General features: G+C 25.4%; 3 protein-coding genes across 3 annotated transcripts; all 3 read left to right on the top strand.

Moving 5' to 3' along the window:
* Nucleotides 1-13072: 13072 nt before the first annotated feature.
* LOC145835703 (eukaryotic translation initiation factor 3 subunit H-like) lies at nucleotides 13073-14285 on the top strand. The gene has a single exon (XM_082943401.1). The coding sequence runs from the start codon at nucleotides 13089-13091 to the stop codon at nucleotides 14043-14045; it is 957 nt and encodes a 318-aa protein (XP_082799527.1). The 5' UTR covers nucleotides 13073-13088; the 3' UTR covers nucleotides 14046-14285.
* Nucleotides 14286-14355: 70 nt separating this feature from the next.
* Nucleotides 14356-17536, top strand: LOC145837244 (G patch domain and ankyrin repeat-containing protein 1 homolog). Its single transcript, XM_082945038.1, has 2 exons — nucleotides 14356-14817; nucleotides 16964-17536. The coding sequence occupies exons 1-2, from the start codon at nucleotides 14461-14463 to the stop codon at nucleotides 17534-17536; spliced, it is 930 nt and encodes a 309-aa protein (XP_082801164.1). The 5' UTR covers nucleotides 14356-14460.
* LOC145837243 (28S rRNA (cytosine-C(5))-methyltransferase-like) lies at nucleotides 17434-25660 on the top strand. The gene is made up of 4 exons (XM_082945036.1): nucleotides 17434-17560; nucleotides 19453-20317; nucleotides 20456-20662; nucleotides 25409-25660. Exons 2-4 carry the CDS (start codon nucleotides 19469-19471, stop codon nucleotides 25580-25582), a joined length of 1230 nt encoding a protein of 409 aa, XP_082801162.1. The 5' UTR covers nucleotides 17434-17560; nucleotides 19453-19468; the 3' UTR covers nucleotides 25583-25660.
* Nucleotides 25661-27160: the final 1500 nt, after the last annotated feature.

Below are 27160 nucleotides of genomic sequence, written 5' to 3'. Positions count from 1 at the left end.
TCCTTTGTGATTAACAAAAAAAATCTTATGAATTAAGGCTAGACCTTAGAAAAAATGAGTTTTTTTTATCAATTTTTACTTAGCTCGAATTAAAAAGAAAACAAATATATTTATTTTTTTTAATATTCATAATTGTTAGTTAATGAATTCTGTACAACACTTTTTTTTTCCAACTGTTAATATTTTGTACTATTTAGCCTTATTCTAGAATTCCTAATTCCTGAATAAGGCCAAATAGTACGAAGTATGAGTTTTGTTTTCGATGTTTACTTAGCTCGATTTAAAAACAAAAGAAAAAGTTAAACTAAATTTTTTTTCAAATTAAACACAAAGGTCCGTTCTCTAGAATAAAAAAAGTTTTTATTTAGCTAATAAGATAAAGAAAATAATTGGATCTAAAGTTTGGACTTTTTTAAAAATTATTGAAAAACGTTACCAAACTAACTTCACACTCGTTTAGTTGTACTTATTATTTACTAGGTCCAAATTTTTTTACTCTCTTTCTGTATACTATACAATACATATACATTCTATAAGAATTATCGTTAAAAGGCGTTAAATCCTGGAGTTCCTAAAAGCTAAGCTTATCGGAATATATACCACAGATGTTTTTGTGTCAAAACCATATTCCGACTAACGGCGTTTCACTGCTCTAAAAATAAATTTAAGAACAGATCTACGGAGTCTATAAAATATTAACATACCTTAGAAAAAAAGCATGTATAATTATGTAAAGTATTTATGTGAGTAGTAACTATAAACGAACTTTATGGTTTAAAAACAAAGGTTAAAGTAAAACATAAAAAGATAAAATTGTCTACAAAAACTGCAAATTTAATAAAAGTATATACTAGCGGCAAAATTTATCGAATATTTGTCCCCACAACTGACGATTCTACTTTAAACAACTCTGTCTAATTATACACTTATTTATTTCACAACATTTCCATATACAATCACAAACACTTACAAGTTAAATACTATATGTTTTTAAGCTGCAAAGATTATTGATTATTTTGTTAAATTTATTATGTCGTAACATTTCTGCACAACTTAATTTAATTTTCATTTTGAAAAACTTGCCTATTCTTAGAGCTTTTTTGAGGTTATTATATACTTTTATTAAATTTTAAGTTTTTTTAGACAATTGTATATTCTTATGTTTTACTCCAAACTTTGTTTTTAAACCATAAAGTTCGTTTAGAGTTACTACTCACATAAATACTATAAATAATTATACATGATTTTTCTCTAATGTGTGTTAATTTTTTATAGACTCTGTAGATCTGTTCTTAAATTTATTTGAGAGTAGTGAAACACCGTTAGTCGGAATAAAGTTTTGACACAAAATTATCTGTGGTATACAATGTACAATATAGAAATCTAAATCAAAGACTCTTTTAATTTACTCATTCTTAGTAAAATTACTCGTACAAGTAAATTTAATATTAATTCTGACTTAGTACATTTATTAAAATTTAAAAGATTCCACTAATAACATTAGTTATTGAACTACAATTTAAAAGTAATCTACAGTAACCTCTCGGATCTTTACGCACTCGTGACGTTACGCAATCACGTTTAGTTACGCATTTCAGAATTCTATAAATTTCAGAAAATAAAAATTTTAAATTTTTTTAATATTGCACAAATTAGGTTTAATGTATGTTTTTAAATTAAAATATGTTTTTGAATAATAACACACCTCTCTATATCTTTAGACTTTGTAAATTTATGTTCCTTGACTAATTGATAAACATTTAGTTATACCTCAGTATATCAGAAATTTTGTTATCAATAAGAGATTAAATCAAAATTCTGAAATAAACATGACTGTGTTTAATTATGAAAGTAATAATGAGATAATGAGAGTTTAAAACTCAAAGAAATAATACAGCAGTCTTGCCGTATATTATTATAAACACCATTTTAAAATTGTAAAGAAATGCTTAATTATAAATTGAATTTGCTAAGTAGAATAGAATATAAATGTCACATATAAATCAAGATAAAGATAATTTATACTTATTATTAAAATAGTAAAACTATTTCTACTCGTACTATTATTATTTTATAGAAATTCAGGTTCTTTTTTTTAAATATATGTATAGTTTTATCTGTTGTTTTAATATTTATAAATGAAGTAAACAAATAGTTAAAAGTGGGAAAATGCCCAGTCTGCTTTTAACTAGAAGCAATATTAAACAACAGCAATTATAGTGAGTATATTTGGTACCTCTCGTTTCTTTACGATCTCTCATATCTTTACGCACTTTCTCTGTGGACACAATGTGCGTAAAAAAGCGAGAGGTTACTGTAAATAATTTTTTGAACAAACTAAAGAAAGCAGTGGTTTGGATACAATTTTTTGAATTTTTCATGTTAAGTTTTTGTTTTAAGATTCTGGTCGATGTTAATTAGATTAAAAAAAATATTATTAGTGAAAACAAGCATCTAAGAATTTAGATAAATTTATTTTTAATCAGCTGAAGTAGGCAAGGCATTACTTACTACTACAAATAAATTATTGTAAGAGTCTTGTTTAAAAAAAAAAGAACAAATTACTAAACTAATTTTCTTTAAATAGTTAGAAGTGCTTTAAAAAAAATTGAGTTTAAACGTAAAAAATTCATTGTTGCAAAATTTCAATGTAGTTTAAATCTAGCGGTTGTAAACACCATAGTTTCATTAACTTAAACTTTTAATTAAAGTATCTTAACTAGACAGATCAAGATCACAAAAATACTATTTGAAAACAGCTAGCTTATGTTAAATTCTATTTTAAACCGTCGTTCTTCAGAACAAAACGTTTAGACTAACATAAAATTTAAAAAAAGAAAAGATGCCATAGTTAATCTTTTTGATTTTATATATTACTTAAGCTCAAATGTTTAAGTGGAAAAAAAGTTAGTTAATTGATCTTGTACTTCTTATTTTTGACAATTTTAGTAAAAATAGTTTAGTTAGATTAAGTTTCAAGCACTTAAAACAATACATTTAATGATAAGTATACATTGTGCATTACGAAGATTTTTTTAAGTACTAGGTACAAGTACAACTATCAAGTTTAATACTTATGTTTAGTCAAAGTTTCTATTGTTTTAATAAAGTTAGTTTTTACTAAAAATCATTTAAATACTATTAAACATCCTTTTAAGATTGCAACTCAATTTTTAGAGATTACCCAAATATAAATAAAAAACTAGATGTTTATAAGTTACATTTTTAGTTTTTATATTTACTATTTTCTATTAATCTATAGCTAATTTTTTACTACTCTTATTTTTTTTTTAGATAACGATTACTTTATTTTATAGTTAAGAAATATTCACGATTAATAATATACAAAATTGTAATGTATAATTAATTACATTTAAATGTAGTTTTAATCCCTAAACAGAACCAATACCCCGTTTCTTTTAATTTGTTGTACGACTATGGAAAACTTTACTATAACTTTTATTTAAAGTAATGCTTAAAACTAATATATAAAAAGTTTAGTTTATTGAAGGAAAAAAAAAAAGCGCTCAAATATTTGGTCCAAGGACCTGGTATACGAAAAAACCTTTCGGTTATCGAGTAATACACCAGGATATAGTTTAAAGTTATGGAGTTCAATTAAGTTTGTGAGAAGTTAGGGCGTAACTAAATTAGTTTTATTACATATTAACTATTGTTTATTTGATTAATAACGTAAACGTTAGAATTTATTAGTAACTCTTTCCTTTTCTTATCCTTTTAAAATGTTAAAGCTCATGTACATAGATTTACTATTACAATAATAAGCTACTTCACTTATTTAAAAGAGTTTTGCATTTCTCCAACTACAAAATAATTTTTTTTTGTTAGTGTTATAACAATCGCTGTTTTTAACTTTCTTAAACAACAACCTCCAACTTGATTAAAAAAATTAGATTTTTGTTCTGAAAATATTGTCCCTCTACAGTAGCACAAAAGTAGTATAAATACTTTAATAAATGTAGCACTACTAGTGTTGAGAAAAGTTAAATTTTTAACCAATTGTAAAAAAATGTTCAATCTCTGTGATATGGATAATTTTCTTGCAGTTTGCTCATATTTTATATCTTTAGTATATAATTTGTTTAATGAGACTCTTTGTTTAATACTCAGGTTTGACCTAGGTTGGTCCTGGGCATGATGTTAAACTGTTCTAGTGTTGTGTATGACTCAATTACCATGACTCAATATATGAAAGGTTTTTTGTGCATCAGGTCCTTTGGACAAAACTTTTGAGCTATTTTTTTGTTTTCAATAAACAATATATTATGCCACAAAACCAGGAGTCCTGGAAAAATCTGAAATTTAACAAATTAAGCTAAAAAAACCTGAAATATGAGATTTAAGAATAAACCTTGTATTTTAAACAATTTTTAAATGTAAGTTATGAAATTATGATTTAACACAAAAAATCTATCTTATAGATAAAATTTATTTATCAAAAAGCGTATTTAAAGTTGCTTTACAGTATCTTTTTATTGTCATGCTATTTTAAACAGTTTTTTACCTTAAACTAGTTGTTTTAAACTAGTAGGCAATGAACATGAACTTTCAAAAACTTAGAAGAAATTTTTTTAAAACCTGTGGCAACCCTGAATACTTCAAAGTTAGTTAGTACATAGTTTTTTCATTGATGAAATATGTAAAATTACTACTGTAAGTAAACATTCATTAAAAAGTCTACCCCTACTTTACTTTAAGTAAAAAAAAATTATCAAAAAAAAACAAATTCTATTAAACTTATTAATGTTTTAAAATGTGTAAATTACAGCTAAAAAACTACCCAGGAAAAACTCAAGCTAATTTGTAACTTTTGACTAGTTTAAACTTTTTATAAAAACTCAAACTTATCTTGTCCAGGACACTGTTTGGTATATCTAGAATATTTAGGTATGTTGTAATAAACTAGGGTGTTTTTAGTTTTAAAGCTTGTATAAAGGAGTAGGGAGGGCAAGTAAATCCCTTTTTTTACAATTTGATATTATTTTATATAGTTTTTACTAAGCTACAAGATGCTTATTACTGAATTTTAAAATTCAAGTTAATTTTTGAGATATAGCAGGTCAAAGTCGGAGGCAGCAATAGGGTGGGAGGCGCAAGCTAAAACTACAAAAATAAACTATTTAACTAAAATTCTATCTTTAAGTTTTTTGAGATAACTACTTAAAACTTTCAGGAAATGTCACTTGCAATATTTAAAATATTGTGTGGCAAGGAATTAAAAATAATATATATACAGGGTTGCCACTTTACCTGGATACCTGGAAAAACCTCAAATTTGACAATTTAGGCAAAAAAAACCTAGAGAAACCTGGATTTTAAACAATTTTTACATATTCCATAGTGAAATTTTAATTTGACCTAAAAAATCTATCATATAATTATAAATAAAATCTTTTTATCATAACCATTTTTTTTTCATTAAAAAGCATATTTAAAGTTGCTTTACTGTATCTTTTCAATGTTTTTATATTATTTAACACAGTTTCTTACCTTGAACTTAACTTTAAACTAAAAATAGACCCAAAAATGTGTACTTTTAAAAATCTGTAATAAGTTTGGAAACCTAGAAAAAATTTGGAAAAAACAAGTGGCAATCCTGTATAAAAAAAAAAACAGTTTTTTTTTGTCAGAATATTTTTATATTTAATTTTTAATAAAATTCCTTGTCACAGAATTTTCTAAATATTGTAAGGAACATTTGATAAAAGTTTGAGATATTTATCTCAAAAAACATAAGGAGGAGTTAGATTTTTAGTTAAATAGTTTATTTTTGCAGTCTTAGTTTGCGTTTCCCATAAGAAACCTACTGTAGTCTCCAACTTTAACTGGCTATGTCTAAAATTTTATTTTTATTTTTGAAAATCTAAAAAGCAACTTGTTGCTTAGTTAAAATTTAATAGAATAAGACTAAATTATGAAAAAGGTGATTTACCCTCCCCTATGCTCTTCATATAAGTTTTTTAAGTATTTATCTTAAATAAAGATCTTATTTTAAAGTTGTGCTGAATCAACTTAAATTTTTTTAACTCCCTCTAGGTTTTTGTCAATAAGGCTGACTTATCATATTCATCAATTAGTGACTTAATTTTGAAAATAGAGATTGTAAAGGTGTTCTGTATTATACAAAATTTTATTGATAAAGTTGGCTATTTAACCTGGATTCATTGAACAACAGGGTAGCCAAAAAACCTATAATCCTGCAAAAATCTGGAATTTGACTAGTTAATCAAAAAAAACTTGAAATTTAATTTTTATTTTAAAACCTGGAGTTTTAAAATATTATAGATAAAAAGCTGTAATTTTAATGAACATTTCAGAATTGTTAAAAACCTGGAATCCTGGAAAATTCTGAAATAAAAAAATTCAGGCAAAAAAAAATCGGGAAAAACTTGAAATTTGATAAATTTTGTATAAACCTGGAATTATAAACTATTTTTACTTGTAAAATAACAAAGCTTTGTTTAAGTACAAAAAATCAATCATAAAAACAAGTAATTTTTTGTATTATTTATATACTTTTCATTCTAAAACACGTGTTAAGTAGCATCACAATATCTATTCAATGATTTATACTATTTTTGACAGATCTTTACACACAAAGTTAAGTTTATACAAAAAATAAACTATAAAGTCTGTTTTTTAAATACCTAGAACAAATTAGAAAACTTAAAAAACATTTAAAAGAAAGTTTTGGCAACCCTGATTTTTACATTTAAAGTAATAAATAGATACATAGTAGCTATCATATAAAAAAAATATACATTTTTATTAAAAAACCCATTCAAATTAGCTTTACAGTGTTTTTACAATTGCATTGAAAGAATGAGTTACTATTGTTATTAAACATACTTACCATGAACATAATATTTTTATACCATTTATTATAACCAATTATATCCAAACTTTTATGTAAAAAATCTAACTTTACCTTTATCTAAAAGTTTCTAATTTGGGTTAGGCATAAAAGTGGAAAAATAATTGATTTAAATTGTTCACATATGCTAGTTTTTTTTTATTCTGAACTTCAAACCTCAGTTTAAGAGTAAGTTTCATCTAGATATATGAAGTGTAAGTTTCATAAATTATCTTATGTGGGCCATGAGTTTGTGTGCAATATTTTACAAATTTAGTCTGACATTTTCCCAAAAGTATGAAACAACATAATCTGTTAACTTTGTAGTAAGTATGTCAATTTTAGTAGTTTAAAAAGATATCTTCCTTGAAAAATATCATTAAAGTGTTTCAGTTTTTGGAACTTGAATTGTTTTATAACTCCTATAGATATATTTAAGGGCATAGGGGGGTAAACACCCTTTTTTAGTTTTTGATCTTATTTTATACAGTTTTTACTAAGCTACAAATAATTTTTACAGATTTAAAAAATTCAAAACAATTTTTGAGATATAGCCGGTCAAAGTCGGAGGCAACAATAGGATTCTTATGGGAGGCGCAAACTAAAATGGCAAAAATAGACTATTTCACTAAAAATCTATCTTCTCCTACGCTTTTTGAGATAACTACCTCAAACTTTCAGGAAGTGTTCCTTGATATTTTTAGAAAATTCTGTCGGAAGGAATTAAAAAAAAAAAATAAAAAAATTATATAAAAAATAAACAAAAAAAAACAGTTTTTTTTTTGTTTTTTTATTATAAATTTTTTTTAAAATAATTTTTTTATAATTCCTTCTGACACAATTTTCTAAATACTGCAAGGAACATTTCCTGAAAATTTGAGGTAGTTATCTCAAAAAACGTAGGAGGAGATAGATTTTTAGTGATTTCTAGTTATTTGTTGTTTTAGTTTGCGCCTCCCATAAGGATCCTCTTGTTGCCTCCGACTTTGACCAGCTATATCTCAAAAATTATTTTGAATTTTTTAAATCTGTAAAATGCATCCTGTAGCTTAGTAAAAACTAAATAAAATAAGATCAAAAACCAAAAAAGGGTGTTTACCCCCCCTATGCCCTTAATATAATTCAAACTATTTTTTGGTCACTCAGGCTAATTTTTTGCATTAAATAATTTCAACCCTGTTATTATTATATTGTTTATTGTGCAACATACATTGGACTCAAGCATCAAAATCTGAGCCACTTCAACAGGACACACAAGAAGAAAAATAAAATGAATTTATATTCAACAATTTAAGATAAAAAATAAACTTTAAAAAAAAATTAAAACAAAGTTTAATTTATAAAGAACTCATTAATAAGTTTAAACTTAATTATATAATGAATAATATTCTTTCAAGACTTTATTTTACAAACTAATTTTCGGTCAAATACCTCATAAGTGCTTAAATAAATCTAAAAAGATATGTAACAGTCATGGAAAATAGCATTTGAACAATTAAAAAAAAAAAAATTTTACTCAAAATTAAAAAAAAAAAAAACAAATTAAATTTTAGTATTAAGATTGAATTTATGGTAAAGTTTAAATTTTAGTTAAATTTCAAAATAAAAGAAACAAAAAAAAAAAAGCTGTGTGTAGCTTTCTTTTTCTTCTAGTTAATTTCAAAGTAAAAATTGCTTAAATAAAAATTAAGTAATAGTACTAAGTGAGCTTTACTTAAGATGCATTTTAATAAAGCTAATTTTAGTTGTGATATAACTATTGGAAATTTAAACAATTTTGTACTAGTAATAGCTACAAAAATTTGAAATTTTGCTAAAATGATTTTTATAAAAACTTCTAGTTTCAAGAAAATAGTAGCTACACAAAAACTTTTTAAGAGCGTGCATAAAACCTACATTACAGACAACTTAAGACTTAAGTTTTGAAGTGGAGTTTTTTGAAGTGTGGGCAGGTTTATTTATTTATTTTAAGTATAAGGTGAGAACTTAGTACAGTTCTTAACCAATTATCCGGACATGTTGGGCAAGTTTTTTTGTAAACATGTCAGGATTATATTGTCTAGAGTAAATTATAAAGATATATTTGACTCACTAATTTTTTTTGTATCATCTGCAAATAAACTTATATCACTTTAAATATCAATGTATGAATTAGTATCGTTAATATAAATTAAAAAAAGAAGGGGACCAATTAAACTACCTTTAGTAATACCCTGTATAAGGTTAAAGTGTCCAACAGCAGTTAAGGGCATAGGGGAGGGTAAACACCCTTTTTTGGTTTTTGATCTTATTTTATATAGTTGCTACAAAATGCTTTTTACAGATTTTGAAAATTCATAATGATATTTGAGATATAACTGGTTTAAGTTGGAGGCAACAATAGGATCCTTATGGAAAGCACAAACTAAAACGGCAAAAATTGACTATTTTACTAAAAATCTATCTTCTCTAAGTTTTTCCAGATAACTACTTCAAACTTTTAGGAAATGTTCCTTGATATAGTTAGAAAATTCTGTTGGAAAGAATTAAAAAAAAAATAAAAAATTAAAATTCTATAAAAAAAATAAACAAAACAAAAACAGTTTTTTTAGTTTTTTTGATATAAATGTTTTATTTTTTAATTTTTTTAAATTCAGTTCCAACAGAATTTTGTAAATATTGCAAGGAACATTTCCTAAAAATTTGAGGTAGTTATCTCAAAAAATGTAGGAGGAGATAGATTTTTAGTGGTTTCTAGTTAATTGCTGTTTTAGTTTGCGCCTCCCATAAGGTTCCTATTGATGCCTACGACTTTGACCGGTTATATCTCAAAAATTATTTTGAAATTTTGAAATCTGTAAAAAGCATGTTGTAGCTTAGTAATTGTAATTCAAATTGTAAAAAAAGGGATATACTTACCCTCCCCTACGCCCTTAAGGTAAAACCTTGTTAAGTCTGTAAATTCAAACAAAAATTATTGAAAAAACAGTCTGGATTTTAAAAGAGTATTTATAAATAAAGTGTTAAAATTTTGATTAGATTTTTAAATCTATCACATAAAAAATATTTTTATAATTAGATATTTTTAATAAAAAAAACTTTTAAAGAAACTTTACAGTATCTTTACAATATTTTATACTGTTTAAGATATTTTTACCTTAAGTTTAATTTTATACATAAAGTGGAACAAAAAACTTGTTATCAAAATAACCTAGGGGAAATTCAGAAAACTTTGAAAAATTATTAAAAAAAAAATTTGCAATCCAGAAAGTTTAAAGTATAAACTGCAGGCCAATTTTTATTGAATATAAAACTTTTTAATTAGTTTTTGAGATATAGATCTTTTTGTAGACTTTTTTATGGACTGCAAATTTTTTAAGGTCAATTTTTTCATAAATATAAAATTCACTAATAATCTATTTCCTGCTTCAATTTTGAGCTAGAGACCTTAAACTTTCAGGAAACACTTCTTTTATAGTTTGTTATGTTTTTAAATGTATTAAATAATAAAAAAAATAGAAAATAAAACATAAGGTAGGTTTTTTTTTCTATTTTAGTTTTTATTTTTCAAAATTGAAAAAATTCCTGCACTCAGTCAGTTTATTGGGTATCAATATTAGTAATGGATTTACTGTGATAATTTGAAAAAGATTGGTTAAAAATAAAAGAGGAGATTAACTTTTAATGAAAATGGTTTGTTTTTGGTTTGCACCTTCTGTAAAAAAAAACCTTTGAGGTCACCGACCTTGATAGCTTATATTGTTTATATCTTTAAAGCTACTTTGAGTTTTGACAAGCTGTAAAAAATGTCTAATAGCTTAGATTAACTATACAAAATAAGAACAACTCATAAAATCAAGGTGGAGCCCCCCCCCCCTTATGCCTTTAAATGATCATTTTAAAATAATTTAGATTATTATTTTTTAAATATTATATTTTTTAATCACTACATTACCTGCATCTTTGTGGTAAATCTTGCCTATTTACTTTAAAAGTTGAACTATGTATCAACTATTACTTTCTACATATACTAGAAATAAATACTTTTTGAATCAATATTTTTAGGACAACTGTAGCCTGTAATTTACATATTGCAGGGTTGCCACAAAATATCAAATTTGAAAATTTAGGCTAAAAAAAACTTGAAAAAACTTTAACTTGAGAAGCTTGGGAAAAACAATTGGAAAAACAATTGGAAAAACCTGGAGTTTTGAACAAAAATAACTAAAATTTTAAACAATTTTTACATTTAAAGTTGCAAAAATTTTATTTGACACTAAAAATCTATCATTTATTCACCATCAAATTTTTTATTAAAAAAAATACAGTTAAAGTATCTTTACAGTATTTTTCTATTGTTTTTATACTACTTAACAGAACTTGTGACCTTTAACTTTATTTTAAACTAAAATAGACGCTAAAAACTTTCACTTTCATAACCTAGAAAAATTTCAGAAAACCTGGTAGAAATTTCTCAAAAACAAGTGGCAACCCTGATATTGTATGGAATGCACTCTCAACATTCATTTGATATTTTATGATGTTTAATAGTAATGATTGATTTGTTATATATTAGTTTTACTTTAAAATTTAGTTGTGGGATATATCTGTAAAATTTGTTAAGTTTTTGTCTATTAAACAGGGTTGCCGGTATTTGTGGGTAAAACTTGGTATTTGATAATTTAGGCTAAAAAATCCTTAAATAACATGGAATTATAAACAATTTTTACATTTGAAGTTAATCTAATATAATTTGACATAAAAAAGCTATAATAAAGATAAATAAGTTTAGTTATTATACTTTTTTTATTTAGAAAACTTATTGGCAGTATATTTTAATGTTGTTATACTATTTAATACAGTTTTTTACCTTAAACTTAATTTTATACTAAAAATAGACCCAAGTACTTGTACTTTCAAAAATCTGTAAGAAATTTCTCAAAAAAGTTAAGCAATCATTATTGAATTTTAAACTTAACATAAATTTATTATGTATAGTTAGACTGTAAGACAATAAGCATTCTAAATATAAAAGAGTATTTTTGACAAAAAGTAGTTGTGTTTTTAAAATCTAATAAACATATTTTAAATAAATACACATGATTTTTTCAATAGTTTATTTGATTTTGACAATGACGAATTCCCAAAGACTGAAAAAACTACATTTGTAATTCTTTCATATAGTTTTTATAAGTTCAAATATCCCCACATGTATTTCAACAAATACACTTTTCCTCAATAAAAAAGATAACAGTATTTTTCAAGAAAGTTTGAATATTATAAATTTTAGAAAGATAGTCCACCTTGAAACTTCTATTATCTTGTAGGTTTTTATTACAAGCTCAGATACTTATTGATCTTTTAAAATTCATGGAAATTAATAATCATCTATAGGTAAAATTAATAGATAAAATATCAAAGATGTTAAGTATCTTAAAATAGTAAGTAAAAAATATTTTTTTTTAAAAACTTATAAATAATTTTAATATTGAAAATTTATTTCAACTACTTGTATTGAAAAAGTTAAATACAATGCTATTTTCTTCAAAATTTGAAGTCTCTATAAGTAAAATTAAGTTTTTAGAAAGCTCTTTAATTTTTTTATTTTTGCTTAAAAAATAAATTACTGTAAAACTGTTTGTATAGTAAAAAAAAAATTTGACCCAGTTTTAGGACTAATTTATGTTTGTTATTTAAGAGAAAATGTCTATTTTTGTAATAACTTAGTTTTTGAACCTCTATTCCTTTGAACCTCTTTACAGTATTTTACTTATGATTTACACAAAAAACATAGGAAAATCTGTATATAAAAGTCTTAAAAATTAAAATCTTTCTAAAATACTTGAAGTAAAACAAGTAATTAAAAAGTAAATTAAAGTTTTAACAACTAGGTTGAACTTAAATTCTTATTTTGTATATTAGCTATAGTTATACTAAGTAGTTATAGTTTACAATATATATATTTTAATTTTTTTTACAAATTTCATCTTCAAGTAATTGAAAAGTGTACTATTTAGTATTCTTTTCTTGCCTCAAAAAAGTAATTAATAAGTGAAATTTAAAAATTTTAATTTTTCTTTCCTATCATTTTACATTTTCTGTATATTATTTTGAGTCAATAAAAATCTTATGCAGTAGTGTTATTTATTTTAACATAGATCTAATGTAATTGAGTTTAAGCTAAATACCTTTTCTTATCTATAAAACATATTTAGAAAGTTTTAAAAGTTTAATAATGGCTAAAGTTCAAACCATCCAGATGGACTCAAAGGTCACCATGAAAATGGCCAGTTATTGTCAAGAAGGCATAGTAGCTGAAGACTACTCATATGGTACACTTCTTGGAATGATAGATGGTGATAAGATGGAAATCACTAATTGCTTTCCTTATCCAAAGAAGGATGATGAAGACTTGCAACAATATGAGCTTGATATGCAACGTTGCTGCAGAAATGTTAATGGAGACTATTTAAATGTTGGATGGTTTACTCCTTCAGTCTATGGAAAGTTTCTTGACCGTAACTTCATTGAAAATCAAGCTCATTACCAGTCTAAGGACCCTGATGCAGTTGCACTTGTATATGACCCACAAAAAACTGTAAAAGGCTGTTTGTCAATGAAAGCTTACCGCTTAAGTGATAAGCTTTTGGAGCTGATTATGGATAAAAGAGTAAGCTTGAATTGTGATGTTATGAAAGAATGCCAGCTTAAGTTTTCAACAATGGTAGTAGAAATACCAATTCAGGTTAAAATGTCACCTCTTGCTAACATTCTTGTTCAGAAGTTGGTTGCAATGAACCCTGTGCCCAAAAAAGTTGAGTACTTAGATTTGTCTCATGGATCTTCTTTAGAACACCAACTTAGAGGAATGATGCAAAGTGTTGATGATTTGGCACAAGAAAATGGAAAATTTGTTCAGCATCAACGTTCAGTGTTTAAGTACAACCAAGCAAAGGCTGCTCTTATTTCTCGCCACAACAATGAAAATGTTGAGCGTGAACGCCGTGGAGAAAAACCAATTGCTGATGTTGACTTGAGTAAAATCCAGCGACCAACACAAAATCCTGACCGCCTTACAGCTATGCTTGCTGCTAAGCAGCTTGATCAACTAACTGATCAAATCACTCAATTTTCAAGCCAGTCTCTTGGACGAGTTTTGATGACTGAGACAATGGAAACAACCGGACTATAATGTTTGCTTTACCAAAGCTATTCTTGCTCCTAAATTGACTTTAGTTAATGTTTTAGAACATTTTAGTATGGTGTTAAATTTGGTGTTTTAAAAATAATTTATTTTTCACCCCATCATTTAGCTTCTAAATTTGTAAGATATTAAGTATTTATAATGTTTTAAATATTTAGTGCTGATTACTGTATTATAATATTATTTATGTAAGTTAAATTAAAATGCAGTTTTAAAGGAGTATATGCACATAATATAAAATAAAATGATAAAGATATTAGAATTAAAATAGGATTTTTCAGATTTATAAAAACATGTCTCAAAAGCACTTACTTAAAAATAGAGTTGACTTTATATCTCCTTCGAATCCATTAGTTACTAATGTAGAAACAAATGTTCAAAAATCACAAGCAGTATTAGATCAATGTGGGAAGATGTTAAAAATTTTTATTTAGAAGTAATAAGCTCAAAATCTGAAAAAGACAAAAAGATTTCTACTTCTAATCCTTTGTGTAAAAAGATAAACAAAAGGAATAAACTTAAAAAAGTTATACCCAAAACTAAATTTAAGGTAGAAAAAATTGTTTACAAGCCATCTTCTTTTCTACAGGCTGTTCAAAATGGTAACTTAAAATTGGTAAAAACAATGTTACTCAATCAAAAAGACTTGTTGTATGAAAGAGATGAATTTGGCTGGAATTATTTAATGGTTGCCGCCTCAAATGGAAACTATGATGTCACTAAAGAGTTACTTTTAGCTGGAGCCACTTGGACTAATATTGTAAGTTTTTATAAGTTAGTTTTAGAAATAGTTAATCAAATGATGTTAAGAAAAATACTTTTTTGCTTACTTATGATGTTGTAAAACTAATATTTTTAGCCAAGTTGTTTTTAAACCTTATATTTATCTTTTCATTGTGTTATTGCTTTAATTGTCAGTTATTTACTTTAATTCTAACTTAGAAAATACTTTTATAGTTCAACAATAAAGCTAAACATGTGATATAAAAAACTATATATTTATTTTTTATATAAATGTTTTATTTATTTTTTTTTATAAACTAAACTTTTTATTTATTTATACTAAACTAAATTTTTTATTTATTTATACTTCGTATAATTTTTGCAAGCTAGAAAAGTTAAGTAAAAAATGTCTTATTAAACTTAATTGAATGGTCTAAGTTTATATTCAAGTATTTTTAGCATTGTTTTTTTTTTTAACAATTAAATTTTGTTTATTATGTTTAAGTTTTTCTTTTGAAGAGATTTAATTTATTAGTATGAATTTAAGAATAACGCAGTCAGCAAAGACTTATTTTTTAACAATTTAAATCTTAAAAAAACTCTCTGCTTAATCTTGGAGTTAGTTAGTTAATTAATATAGTAAGCCTTAAAATAATTTATTTTATATTAAATTGTAACAACATAATAAGACAAATTATGTTTCATCAAAGCTAAGCAACTTTATTGAAAAGCTTTAAAGAACTTAAAAATCACAGGTTGCAATAAAATAAAAACATGTAAATCAGAAAACCTGAAATTGTGTAATTTCACAATTTAAGCCAAAAAAAAACCTGGAATTTTGATCAATTTTACATGTAAAGTAATGAAATTTTAGATTTACACAAAAAATCTGTCATATAATTATAAATATTTTTTTTAATTATAAAAGACATTTAAAGAGCTTTACAGTTTCTTTTCAATATCTTCTTAATGTTATATACTAATCAAGACTAACTTAAAATCAATTTATTTATACTAAAAATAAAACCAAAAACTTGTACTTAAAAAAAATCTTGAAAAAAATTATAAAACTTGAAAAACAATTTCTGAAAAACTTTTGGCAACTGTGTGTAAAGTAAGAAGCTTTATAACTTTTTATATAGTAATTTGAAACTATTAAAAACATGTTTTTTATCTTGAGTACACTATAAACAGGATAATATAACTTGTACTTTAAAATCATTGTTGAAGTATAAACACTGTGACAAATTTATAAAGTACTTTTAGCACTACTTTTTTAATAATTAGAAAGTTCCATTGAAAAAGTACTTTCCGAAAATTCCAACAGAATGTTTTAATATGTCTGCTTGATATGTATTTTGGTATGTATATATTAAATATGATTTCAGATATTATATATTTGTAACCTCTTTGTAAAATATAGTTATATTTTTAGGCAAAATTTTTTTGTTTGTATTAATTTTAAAAAGTGAGCTTGACAATTTTTTGTTAGCATAATTTTATGTTTTAATTATACACTGATAAGTTCTATAAATGCATATTGCATATAAGTTTTTAATCAAGTGGTTAGAGTTTAACATTAGATTTTTAGATGCATAGCTTTTAATTTAATAATTAATAAAATTTCATACTTATTTATTTTAAAGTCTAAATAAATTTATAAATTAGCTAAATTTACTATTTTAAATTGCAAACAAAAAATGAGTTAAAAAATAAACTGAAATTAATCTAATAAGTTTTTTTTCTGCCTCTATAGTTTCTTTTAATTTTAAACATAGGCTAGTTTAAAAAATTTAACAGTACATACAAAAGTATTGAAAAAACTAAATTTTATTTTTTCATGATGTTTTATTTTTTTTTTGTTTTTGTAATCTAAAGAAATTAAGTTTTTACTTTCTTTATTATTAAAAAATCAGAATCTTATTTTTTTTTTGATAAAGACCGAATATGGTTTAAATAAGTAACTTTTGCATATTTAAATAAAATCATTTTGTTTGTAACACATATGTTTTTAATTGTTAGAAGTTGGTAAATATGTACTGCATAACTATTCTTTTTTATACTGCATAAGTAAATGTAATTTGCTTATATATTATCGTTCATTATCATTTTCAATATTTATCAACAAAGTATTTGATATTTAAAAAAGAGCAATCAAATCTTATCAAATATATTGTATACAGAAAGATGCTGGAAACAACGACGCCTACTCACTGTCATGCATGAACGGTCACGTGACAACCGCCCACCTTCTCCTGCACCACCAGCAAGTGATGACGCGTGAGAAGATGCTCATCATGACTTGCGCCGCTCTCCACAAAGTTAAAAAGGAAAAGATGTGGTGCGCCGAGTGCAAACAGCATTATTACGCCAGCCCCGATCAGCATTCATCTTCCATCAGCCATCAGTACACCAAGTTGAGCGGCAACCCTCTGCCTCAACACAACAACTTCTTTTTGAACCACCATAACACTGGGTTTAAAATGATGGAGACTTTAGGTTGGGATGGAAAAAGCGGACTGGGACCGTCACTGAGTGGTAAAAAGTATCCGCCTAAAACAGTGCTTAAAAGAGATCGGAAAGGACTTGGTCTAGATAAGAAAGCTGTGGCCCGGATCACTCATTTTGATCCTAATGATATAGAAGCAGTAAAGAGAGTTAAAATTGACAAAAAAACATTTAAACGACAGTCTGAGATCAAAGAAAAACGTGAAAAACAATTTGAAGTAGATTTCCGTCGCTATTGCAACTCCTGATATTTTAAATAATTGATGTTCGAGGTCATTGCCATAAGTAACTTAGTATTTTTTGTAGCAACTAGATTTATTAAAATTAAGTTTTTTTTCTGTATTTGTGTCATAAATAAAATTTTATGAAAGTTGTTAAATTAAAACCAATAAGTATCTTACGTAAGTTAAATAAATGTTTTGTTAAAACATATACAATATATAAATAGTATGATATCATACAACTAAATGCTTAATTTTGTATTTTTTGTTTAACTTAATGGTTATGTACTTAATTTTAATCTTAACTTTTATTTAACACTGTTAAACTGTTTAATTATGTAGTTTAGTTTTTAAATTATTGTAATGAAACCTAAAATTTCATGTGATACTATTTTCATTGTTACATAAAAGAACATGATTGTCATTTACTTAAGCTATTTTAAAAGTTTTAAGATGTATTTAAAAATGACTAGTTCTCGTCAAAAGTTAGTTTATTAACATAATTAAGACTAGTTTGGAACTATTTTAATAATATCAGGCTAGTTCTAATGACTTAGCCAATTTTTTTTTTATTAAACTGGTATTTTTTGTAATATGATGTTTTTGTTTATGATAATATTTTGCTTTATTCCTGTATTAATGTTAAAATAACATTTTATTTTTAGCTCTTGAAAGATTAAAAACTTTTTTCTATTAAGATGTTTTTCATAAAAAAAGATAGACTTATAGGCTAGTTTTCAGCGATTAAAAGTGGCTTTTTGGTTTGAAGAGTTGCAACCCTGTATTTCTACCTAGTGCACATTTCCAAAAGGGTTGCCATGCACTTAGGCTACTCAAGGTAACTCCGGCTAGTTTGAACTTTTTAGAAAAATTAAATCTGACTCAGGCTAGTTTTGGTAATTTTTCTACATCTCAGGCTAGTTTTTGTGTCTTTAAAGTTTTTTTAAAATAAGTTTCTGATAAATCCTTTTGTTGATATTCTGTTGTAATTAGGTATTTGAATATTGTTAGAAGTTTTTTTTATAATTTTCGTTTATATTAATGTTTTATCTCAATTTTCTTTCACGCTCAGGCTAGCTTGATATAACTCAGACTATTTTTTCTCACGCAGTTCAAATCTCAAGGGGTGGCAACCTTGTTTAAAAGTTCTAAAAAAGTAGAATTAACAATGTTTAACATTACTTAAAAAGAAAATTTATTAGTTTTCTTTAACATTTATTTGTTGCTTATTTTGTTTTTTTAGTGAAATAATTAGCTTGCATATTTTAAATTAATTATAATATATGTTTTATCAGATCGTAAGCTTTTTCTGTTGTTATCAAACCTTAAACTTTTATTTCTAGAGTGATAAAACATATATTCTTTTAAGGTTGGCAAAAAGTGCTCTAAAACGAGTTTTAATTTAAGACTGTCAAGTACACCTAAAAGCAGTTCTCTTTTCACATGAAAGAGGACAGACAAATGTATTTAATATTACACCCAGCTATTGAAGATAGTAAAAATTTAGATTTGTTTTTAAATTTTAAGAACCCAAACTAAATAATTTGGTTTTTGTACAAGTATTTGTTAGAGATGTAAGCTTAAAATTACTAGCGCCAAACAAACGATGCTTCCATATCGAACTTGAACTAGTTTTGTAAAATAGATAACCATGCAATGATATTTATTAAATATTATGTTTAACACGGTAGCTTGAAAAAAAAAACAACGGTAGCTAAACAGAACTTGGAAGAAAACATGTAAAGTTAATTTTTAAATTCATTTTTATTTGAAAAAGTTTAGTTTTTTCATGCATTTGCTTAAGTCTGTTCATTAATAAAATGTAATAAAAAATATTATCAAGTTCACAAAAGCATTCAAAAAAGTTTAGTCAACTACATTAAAAAAAAAATTAACCATAGCTAAAACATTAAATCGTTTTAATTACAATGTTATATTTACAGGAAAATAAAGTTAGTAATGTCATATTACAACGATGCCGAAAAAGTCCTGAAAAGTCTTGAAAACAAAAAGACATCTTTGAAGAAGGTCGTGTTCAACTCCAAGTTTGACAACAAAAAACGGCTGTTTGCCATGGTATGCGGTACTTTAAACTACAGACAGGCCTTGGAGCAAATACTTGAGTTTTCTGGGTTTCAAAAGAGAGCTAAACTGAGCAAAGAAATCTGTCTACTTTTGGTGTACGATCACTTATTTGGAAAAGGGGTTAATTGCAGCGGTAGGCTGAAAAAATCCATAGTTTCAAACAAGTCTTCTTTACATTCTGCCTTAGTCAGAGTAAAAGTTAGGAACAAGGTTTCAAAAAACGAGGATTTAGCTCAGCATAAGTCAAGTGATGAGAACATAAAGTATTGTAGAGTCAACACTTTGATAACTAACATGGAATCAGTCATAGAAGTCCTCGAATCTGAGGGTTACAACAAAGTTGACACTATTAAAGTAGAAGAAAAACAATTCTACATTGACAAACACATAGAAAACCTCATAAGAATTAAAATAAAAAAAGACTTTACGAAACGTGATTTGTACCTTTCAGGCAAGCTTATAATACAAGACAAAGCTTCCTGCATGCCTGCTTTTGTTCTCAGCCCGCCAAAAAACTCAACTGTTATTGACGCTTGCGCCGCGCCTGGCAACAAAACGTCACATTTGGCAGCTATCATGGGAAATACCGGAAAAATATACGCTTTCGACATTTCGTCGGAACGATTGAAGACTATGGGTATGCTTCTTGAAAAGGCTAAAGTTACCAATTGTGCTACGAAGAACCAAGATTTTTTAAAATCAAAGCCACAAGAATATTCAGAAGTCAGTTTTGTTTTTATATTAAAAGTAAAATAAAGATAACATCTAAGTTGAGAAAAAAAGGAATTGAATCAAATTAAAACTGTTTATTTAAGTTCTATAAAAGTTTTAAGCTTAGTTAAGTTTAATAATATTTAATAGGTCGAACATATATTATTGGACCCATCCTGTTCAGGATCAGGTATAGTGAATAGACTTTCCGACCTGACAGACTCTGCAATTACACCGGAAAGGTTAACAAGTTTACACAACTTCCAGACTAAGATACTGAACCATGCTTTTTCATTTCCAAGTGTAAAATCAGTCGTATATTCTACTTGTTCCATACATAAAGAAGAAAATGAATTAGTAAGTCATTTGAAATAATTTTTTTTTGAACACCTTCCATTAAGGGTATAAAGCAGGGTTTCCCAAAGTGGGCGATATCGCCCCCCTGGGGGCGATTTTAGTATTTCGGGGGGCGATAATTAGTAAGGGGGCGAAAGGGTGGGCGATAACAAGTAAGGGGGCGAAAAGGGGGCGATTTTAAAATTTTGGGTTGTCATAAAATTTTTATTTTTTATTTTGCTATTTTACTAATTTTAGCTTGCTATTAAATATTTGACCCTGTGGTAAACTTAAACAAAAAAGTATATTGTGTTTATGTGAAATATAGAGAAAAAAATCAACAACTTATGACTCATACTTTCAAGTTAATTACAATTTTTCATTCATATATTTTCTTATTTAACACTTACATAGATCATAGACGATCGGAATTCTTTTCACTATTTTGTAACCTTACATATATGTTATTTAGAATCATAAATGGTTTGTAAAAATCTATGTTTTCTATATTAACTATCACCTCATGAAATTTCCAATTGTTTTTTGAAAAGTCATTAAGTTAGACTAAGAAATAAAACTATACAGGGTTGCCAATTTACCTAGAAAAACCTGGAATTTGACAATTTAGGCAAACATTTTTTTTAATCTAGAATTTTTAACAATTTCATCATATTAAGTAGTAAAATTTCGGTTTGACACAAAAAAGCTATCATATAGATAAAAATATGGATCCCTTCGTGGCAGATCTTTTTGAAGTAAACGACTCACAGGAAACCTTCTCCGACTTACAAACTGACCTTGAACTTAAAGTAATTTTTTCTAAAAAACGAAATGAAAGCTTTTGAACTCAACAAAAACTAAGGCAAAAGTATCCAATCATTTGAGAGGAATTTAGATTGTTGTGTGTAGTTTTTTCTTCTAGCTATGTTGTTGAGAAAGCTTTCAGTTTAGTTATCAACATCTTGAGCAAAATATCTAATCTAGATATTTGTAAAGGAGGTGACTTGGAGTTTATTTGACTGATTTAGAATCAGATTAGAAAAACTTGCAAGAATTCATGAACCTCATCCTTCGCATTATATTTGAATTCAGTAGCAGACATTATTTTATGAAAGCTTTTTTATTTATTTGATTTTTTAAAATACTTCTTATTTAACCTGGTTTGTATTGTATTTAAGTAGTCTTTTCATATAAAAAAATATTTTAAGTTATTTATTCTATAACAGGTTTGCATGCTGCCTAAAAAATATTAATTACGGTAGACTTCCTCTTAAGTTCGCACTTTTTACCCAAAAAAAGTGCAAACTTATACTTTCTTAAACTTAATTTAAATAAAGTCTATTACTAACTAAGTATTAATAAAACAAAAAATACACAATATTTAATAGCTTATATAGATCTTTTTTTTATGACTGTTTGTTTTATGTTTTAGTTGATTTCATGTTTATTCATAACGTTATTGCATATAACATATTTAAATTTATCATTTTGTAAAAAAAATGGTAATAATTTTTGAGTTTAAACTTTTTTTTTGTTCAAAGTGCGAATTGAAGAGAAAGTCTACTGTATTTATAAAATGTTTTATGTTTTAAATATGTTTATAGCTTTGTTTTGACCTGGTTAATTTTGTAGTTTATATTTGTCGATTTACATTACACTAAAAGTTTTTATAGCATTGTGGTTCAAGTATTTGTTTTAAAGAAATTTATTTGACATATTTTTGTTATTACTTGTTTAATCTGTATAAATAAAAAAGCCTTGATAACTATTAAAGTTTTTATTTCAAAAATTATTTTCGGTTTTAAAAGAGTACAGATTTGATGTCTCTATTTGAAATGCTTCAACTTATTCATTTAAAAGATTATAAAACTCAAACTTATTTTCTAACTTAATTTATTACTGTTAGAAAATCTATATATTAAATAATTTTAAACTATTAATACAACTGTTTTTTGTTTTATCTTATTTTTTAATATATTAGCAATTAGAATATGTTGTTTATTTTAATAGTTGAACACTAGCTTTTAGTTTTTCACTATTTTTTTCTAGTAAATTATTATAGGCTAATGACTAGAGAAAAAACAAAATTAAACAGTATTAAATAAGCAATAAAAAAGACTGCTACAGTTACAAAAGAAAGTTTTAACACAATTAAAAGATTTTTTTTTTAATCGATTACTTTCTGTTCACAGAATTAACTGTAAAACATTTGATTTTTTTAAAATTTAAACGAAGATAAAAAATGTTAAAATTAAGGTTTAGTTTCCTAACAGTTATTTTAAGTCAAAAACTATTTAATGGTATTCTACTAAAACACATACAGTTTAAAAAGTTTAGAATTAAATTTTTAATTTTACAACTAACTTGCTTAAAATATATCTCAGCATTGAAATTAATAATTTTACTGCATTAACAGAAAGTATTGATAAACCCACTTTTCATGTGAGATAATCAACCAGTCGGTCAAACTTCCTAAAACTGGATCAGCAATAATGTTTTAATATCTATTTCATTATGTTTAAAAAAATCTGTTCATTCTTTTATAGTTTTTTAATCTCTGGTATTTAATTTTAGAATATGCCTATTTATATAATATTTTAAGTATTTTGTGCGGCTTAAATAAGTTACTTAGTATTCATTCTAAATGTCCGAAATTCGTTAAATGAGAGATAGTTATAATGGCAGGTTTCAGTTAAGATTTCAGATTGGTAACTTACGGTCCAGATTCAATCAAATTTCGACCCGCCAAGTAACCTGAAACTACTTGTGCAAAATAAACAAAATTTAGTTTTTTGATGTTTATGATTTTGAAATACACTTTTAATTTGGTTTTTAGTTACTTTAGTATTTCCTAGATCGCAATAATAGTAAATCATTTTATTACAGTTATGCTCGAGTCTTTTAGTTTTCTACATGTTATTTTTGTAAATTATGCAGCCCGCAATTACATTTTTTAAACGAGTTGAAACAAGAAAAGATTTTTTAGTAAATATGAATCGCTGACTACAAAAGTTGTCCACCACTACCCTAAAAGTTTCATTAGTTTCAAAACAAATCATATTTAAACAGGATTGATTACTGACCACACAAGGCTTTTTAATATTTAAGTATTTTTATACACTTCACTGGCTTATAAGAAAACAACAGTAACTTATTTTCTCAAGCCCTGTAAACTATTTTGAACACAGCCGAAAAGTGCGTGTATAAGAAATACCAGACTAAATTACATTTCAAACACAATTTTTTGGCTCAAAAGTTTGTACTTAAGAGAAAAACTACTTTTTAAAATTGTGGGGGGCAATTATTTTTCAAATTTCTGAAAAGGGGGCGATTTAGTAGATGAGTTTGGGAAACCCTGGTATAAAGGGTCAAAATTTTTTTACACAAATAAAAATTAGCCTTTATTTAAAAGCTTGAAATGTTTACTAATATATATCTTTTATAGAAAAAATAGTGCTATTAGTTTTTGTGTTTAATTAGTTAGTAAAAATTTCGGATACAAGTGTATGAAATATAAATTTTTAATGACTAATTTTATTCTAATTTTGAAAATCTTACTATAACTTTATCTACTCCTTCATTTCAAAGCAGTTTACTTGATTTTTCGAAAAAAAAATTCTTTTAAGTATTACAAACAACTTGTAGGAAGTAAAGTTTTGAAATAAACATAAAGAGTATAACTACATTTTAAGAAAAATTATTTTTTTTTTGTGTACCAAAAAAAAAAAGTGATACATTAAAAATCTGTTTCTTTTAAGTTTTTTGTAACTTTTACAGATAAGGCTGATGAAATTTTAAAACCATTTCGTATAAGCTGTAAAAGGTGTTAAAAAAATGATTTATCCCCATGCCCTTAAATATATTAAATTAAGTCATCCTAACTTATTCAGTTACCTTTAATTTGAGGATTAAGTTTAAATTTTAGTCACAAGTTTAATTTTGGTTTTTTAATTTAATTTGCTTCATAAGGATTAAGAAAATTAACACAAGAAAAAAACCACTTTGTTTTAAGAGGCTTGTCCATTTCAATGCTAGTCTTAATTTTAAAACAAGATTAAGAAATAAATTTTAATGAGTCAATTTGCAAAGTTTGAGTCTATTTGAAAACCGTGTTTAAAAATTTGAAACAGCCCAATAAAATAATTTTTAATTTTGTTAACTTCAGCGTAGAAGTCTTACTTATATGGATATCTGTAAAAGCTATTAAAGTTGGTATATTAGTAACATTAGTACAAATTAATAATTTAAATAAATAAACTGATATATTAAAATAAATTTAGGAATTTAAATCTGAATCGTACTTTAAACCAAAATTTAATATATTATAATTTGTATATATATTAAAGGTTATCAAAAAATCTACATAATTTCAGCTCAGCTTATTATTTTTCTTTAAATTACTTTCAATTTTTTCTCTTTAGCAAACAAACTTTTTTAAGAAAAAATTGAAAGTACTTCAAAAATAAAACTAAGTCAATATTTTGTAGATTTTTTGACATATTTTTATATATAGAAGTGTAAAATCACAACAAAAATAATCATGGTAAAACTGTTGACGAACTACGACGATTTTTGGAACTAACATGTTAAAATATTATTATTGTTCTATTATTTAGTTAAGTATCCTTTGATTGTTTATTTATCTAATGACAGTTTGAAAAAATCTTAAAAACTTGGACTGTGTCCTGGATATATTTAGGAATTATTTTTATATACAAAAGTTTATTTGTTATAAAATAAAAGTATATATCACTTTCAATATCTCAGGTGGTGCAAGAAGTTTTAGAAAAGAATCGCAATTTTAAATTAAAGAAGATACTGCCGTCTTGGAAAGGGAGAGGTGACAAAAGTGTGTTTGATGATGCCGAAAGTACCATCAGATGCAACCCCAATCAGCACTTTACCAATGGTTTTTACGTTGCCCTTTTCGTTCGCACATAAATTAGTTAATTTATTCGTAAATTTTTGTTTTTGTTGCACTATTTAATGATTGTTAGATAAATTTGTATGGACTTTATACTTTGTTTGCTTTAGTCGGTAATGTATACGATCAACGAAGAAAAAAAATTGCCTTACAGTTTTAGAATTTCTTCTAGATAGGTAAGGTATTTATGTCATATTTCTTAGGTAAACTTTTCAAAAAATAAATTTTTAGCATATTAATTTTGTTTGTAATCACCTCAAGTATATCTTCAAACGCAAAGAAAAAAAATTTTTTTGTTTGTGCCAGGAAGACATAATCAAAAGTACTTGCTAAATAAGCTAAGCCAAAATTATCTAGAATATTTGATACGATTTGAAATATATACGTGTACAATATAACGAAAAATAAATAAAAGATTTCTTGACATACTATGATGGTGTAAGAACTAACGTATTACTATTTTATTATATTTGTACGTTTTATAACCCTAATATTTTTCATGGCTCTAAAACTTAGTTAATTTTAGAGATATGGTTAAAATAGGTTTAAAAGTTTAAAGTATAGTAATTGAAGTAATTTTAGTAATTATAGGTTATTATATAATATTAAAGGTAATTAAAGTATAGTGTTTTTCTCTTTTTATAAGTTTATTTTTTGTTTTAGACGTATCTTAATAGGAACGGGTCAAAATTGCACGAGAGTAAAAAAAAAAAACAGAAAAAATAATAAAATAAAATTTAAAGCAAAATTAATAAAGAAAAAAAAGTTACTGACCGAGGGTTAATGGTAACAGTGATAGTAAAATAAAAAACTAAGTTAATTAATAAAAAAACCCGTGCAAAAATGTCCCCTCGTGCAAAAGTGTCTTCGTGCAATTTAGTCCCCACGAGCAATTGAGTCCGCCCGTGCAAATTTGACACCTACCCATTTTTATGTTTTTCAAATGTTAATCGGTTTTTTCAGATGTGGCATTATAAAAGTTTTGGTAAGAATTTGGTTTGTCATCCAGTTCTAAAAGAAGTTCATTTAAAATTTACCAAGTTTTAGAGCTAATTTTAAGAAAATAGTGTTAAGTATTCTTTTAGAGTTTTATAAAGTAATTAGTTTCTTTTATAAGACTTAGTTGAATAATCATTTGAATAGAAATTCAATTTGAAAGTGAACAAACGGTCTTCTTATCTTTGTCCACTTATAGTTTGTTATCTTATAAAACATTGTTAAAAAATGATTTACATATTGTAAAGTTTATTATTTCTAAATTCTAATACGTAGTGTATCACGCATAACAGTATATTTTAAAGTTTGAACAACAATAAAGCATTTGGAAAACCTATCAAGATTTCCTTAATTTTTGAAATTTTAGTTAGAACTCAGTGAACTACTGTATTCAGTACTAATTTAATAAACGAACGCATGTAATATATACAGCCCTTCTACTACTATTGCACCTAATAAAGGTAAATATTGCAACCATTAATATTATTCTTTCTTTTTATAAATTTTATCAGGAGAACAATAAAATGGTTTTTTTAAACAAGCGCGTTGGAGTTTTAGTCAGTTAATCATAATAAACTAAGTGCCTACAACTCTATTTA

This window comes from Thalia democratica, chromosome 5, assembly GCF_965202585.1.
Source record: "Thalia democratica chromosome 5, ktThaDemo2.hap1.1, whole genome shotgun sequence".
Taxonomy (NCBI): domain Eukaryota; kingdom Metazoa; phylum Chordata; class Thaliacea; order Salpida; family Salpidae; genus Thalia; species Thalia democratica.
Note: the sequence above shows the minus strand (reverse complement) of the source record. Positions and strands in the feature narration are given on the sequence as shown.

Bases quoted from the DNA above. Each gene is read 5' to 3' on its own strand.
- LOC145835703 (XM_082943401.1), top strand. From the start codon at position 13,089: ATGGCTAAAGTTCAAACCATCCAGATGGACTCAAAGGTCACCATGAAA.
- LOC145837244 (XM_082945038.1), top strand. From the start codon at position 14,461: ATGTGGGAAGATGTTAAAAATTTTTATTTAGAAGTAATAAGCTCAAAA. The intron at 14,818-16,963 runs GTAAGTTTTTAT...TATTGTATACAG, and splicing joins GAGCCACTTGGACTAATATT to AAAGATGCTGGAAACAACGA.
- LOC145837243 (XM_082945036.1), top strand. From the start codon at position 19,469: ATGTCATATTACAACGATGCCGAAAAAGTCCTGAAAAGTCTTGAAAAC. The intron at 20,318-20,455 runs GTCAGTTTTGTT...AATATTTAATAG, and splicing joins AGCCACAAGAATATTCAGAA to GTCGAACATATATTATTGGA. The intron at 20,663-25,408 runs GTAAGTCATTTG...TCAATATCTCAG, and splicing joins ATAAAGAAGAAAATGAATTA to GTGGTGCAAGAAGTTTTAGA.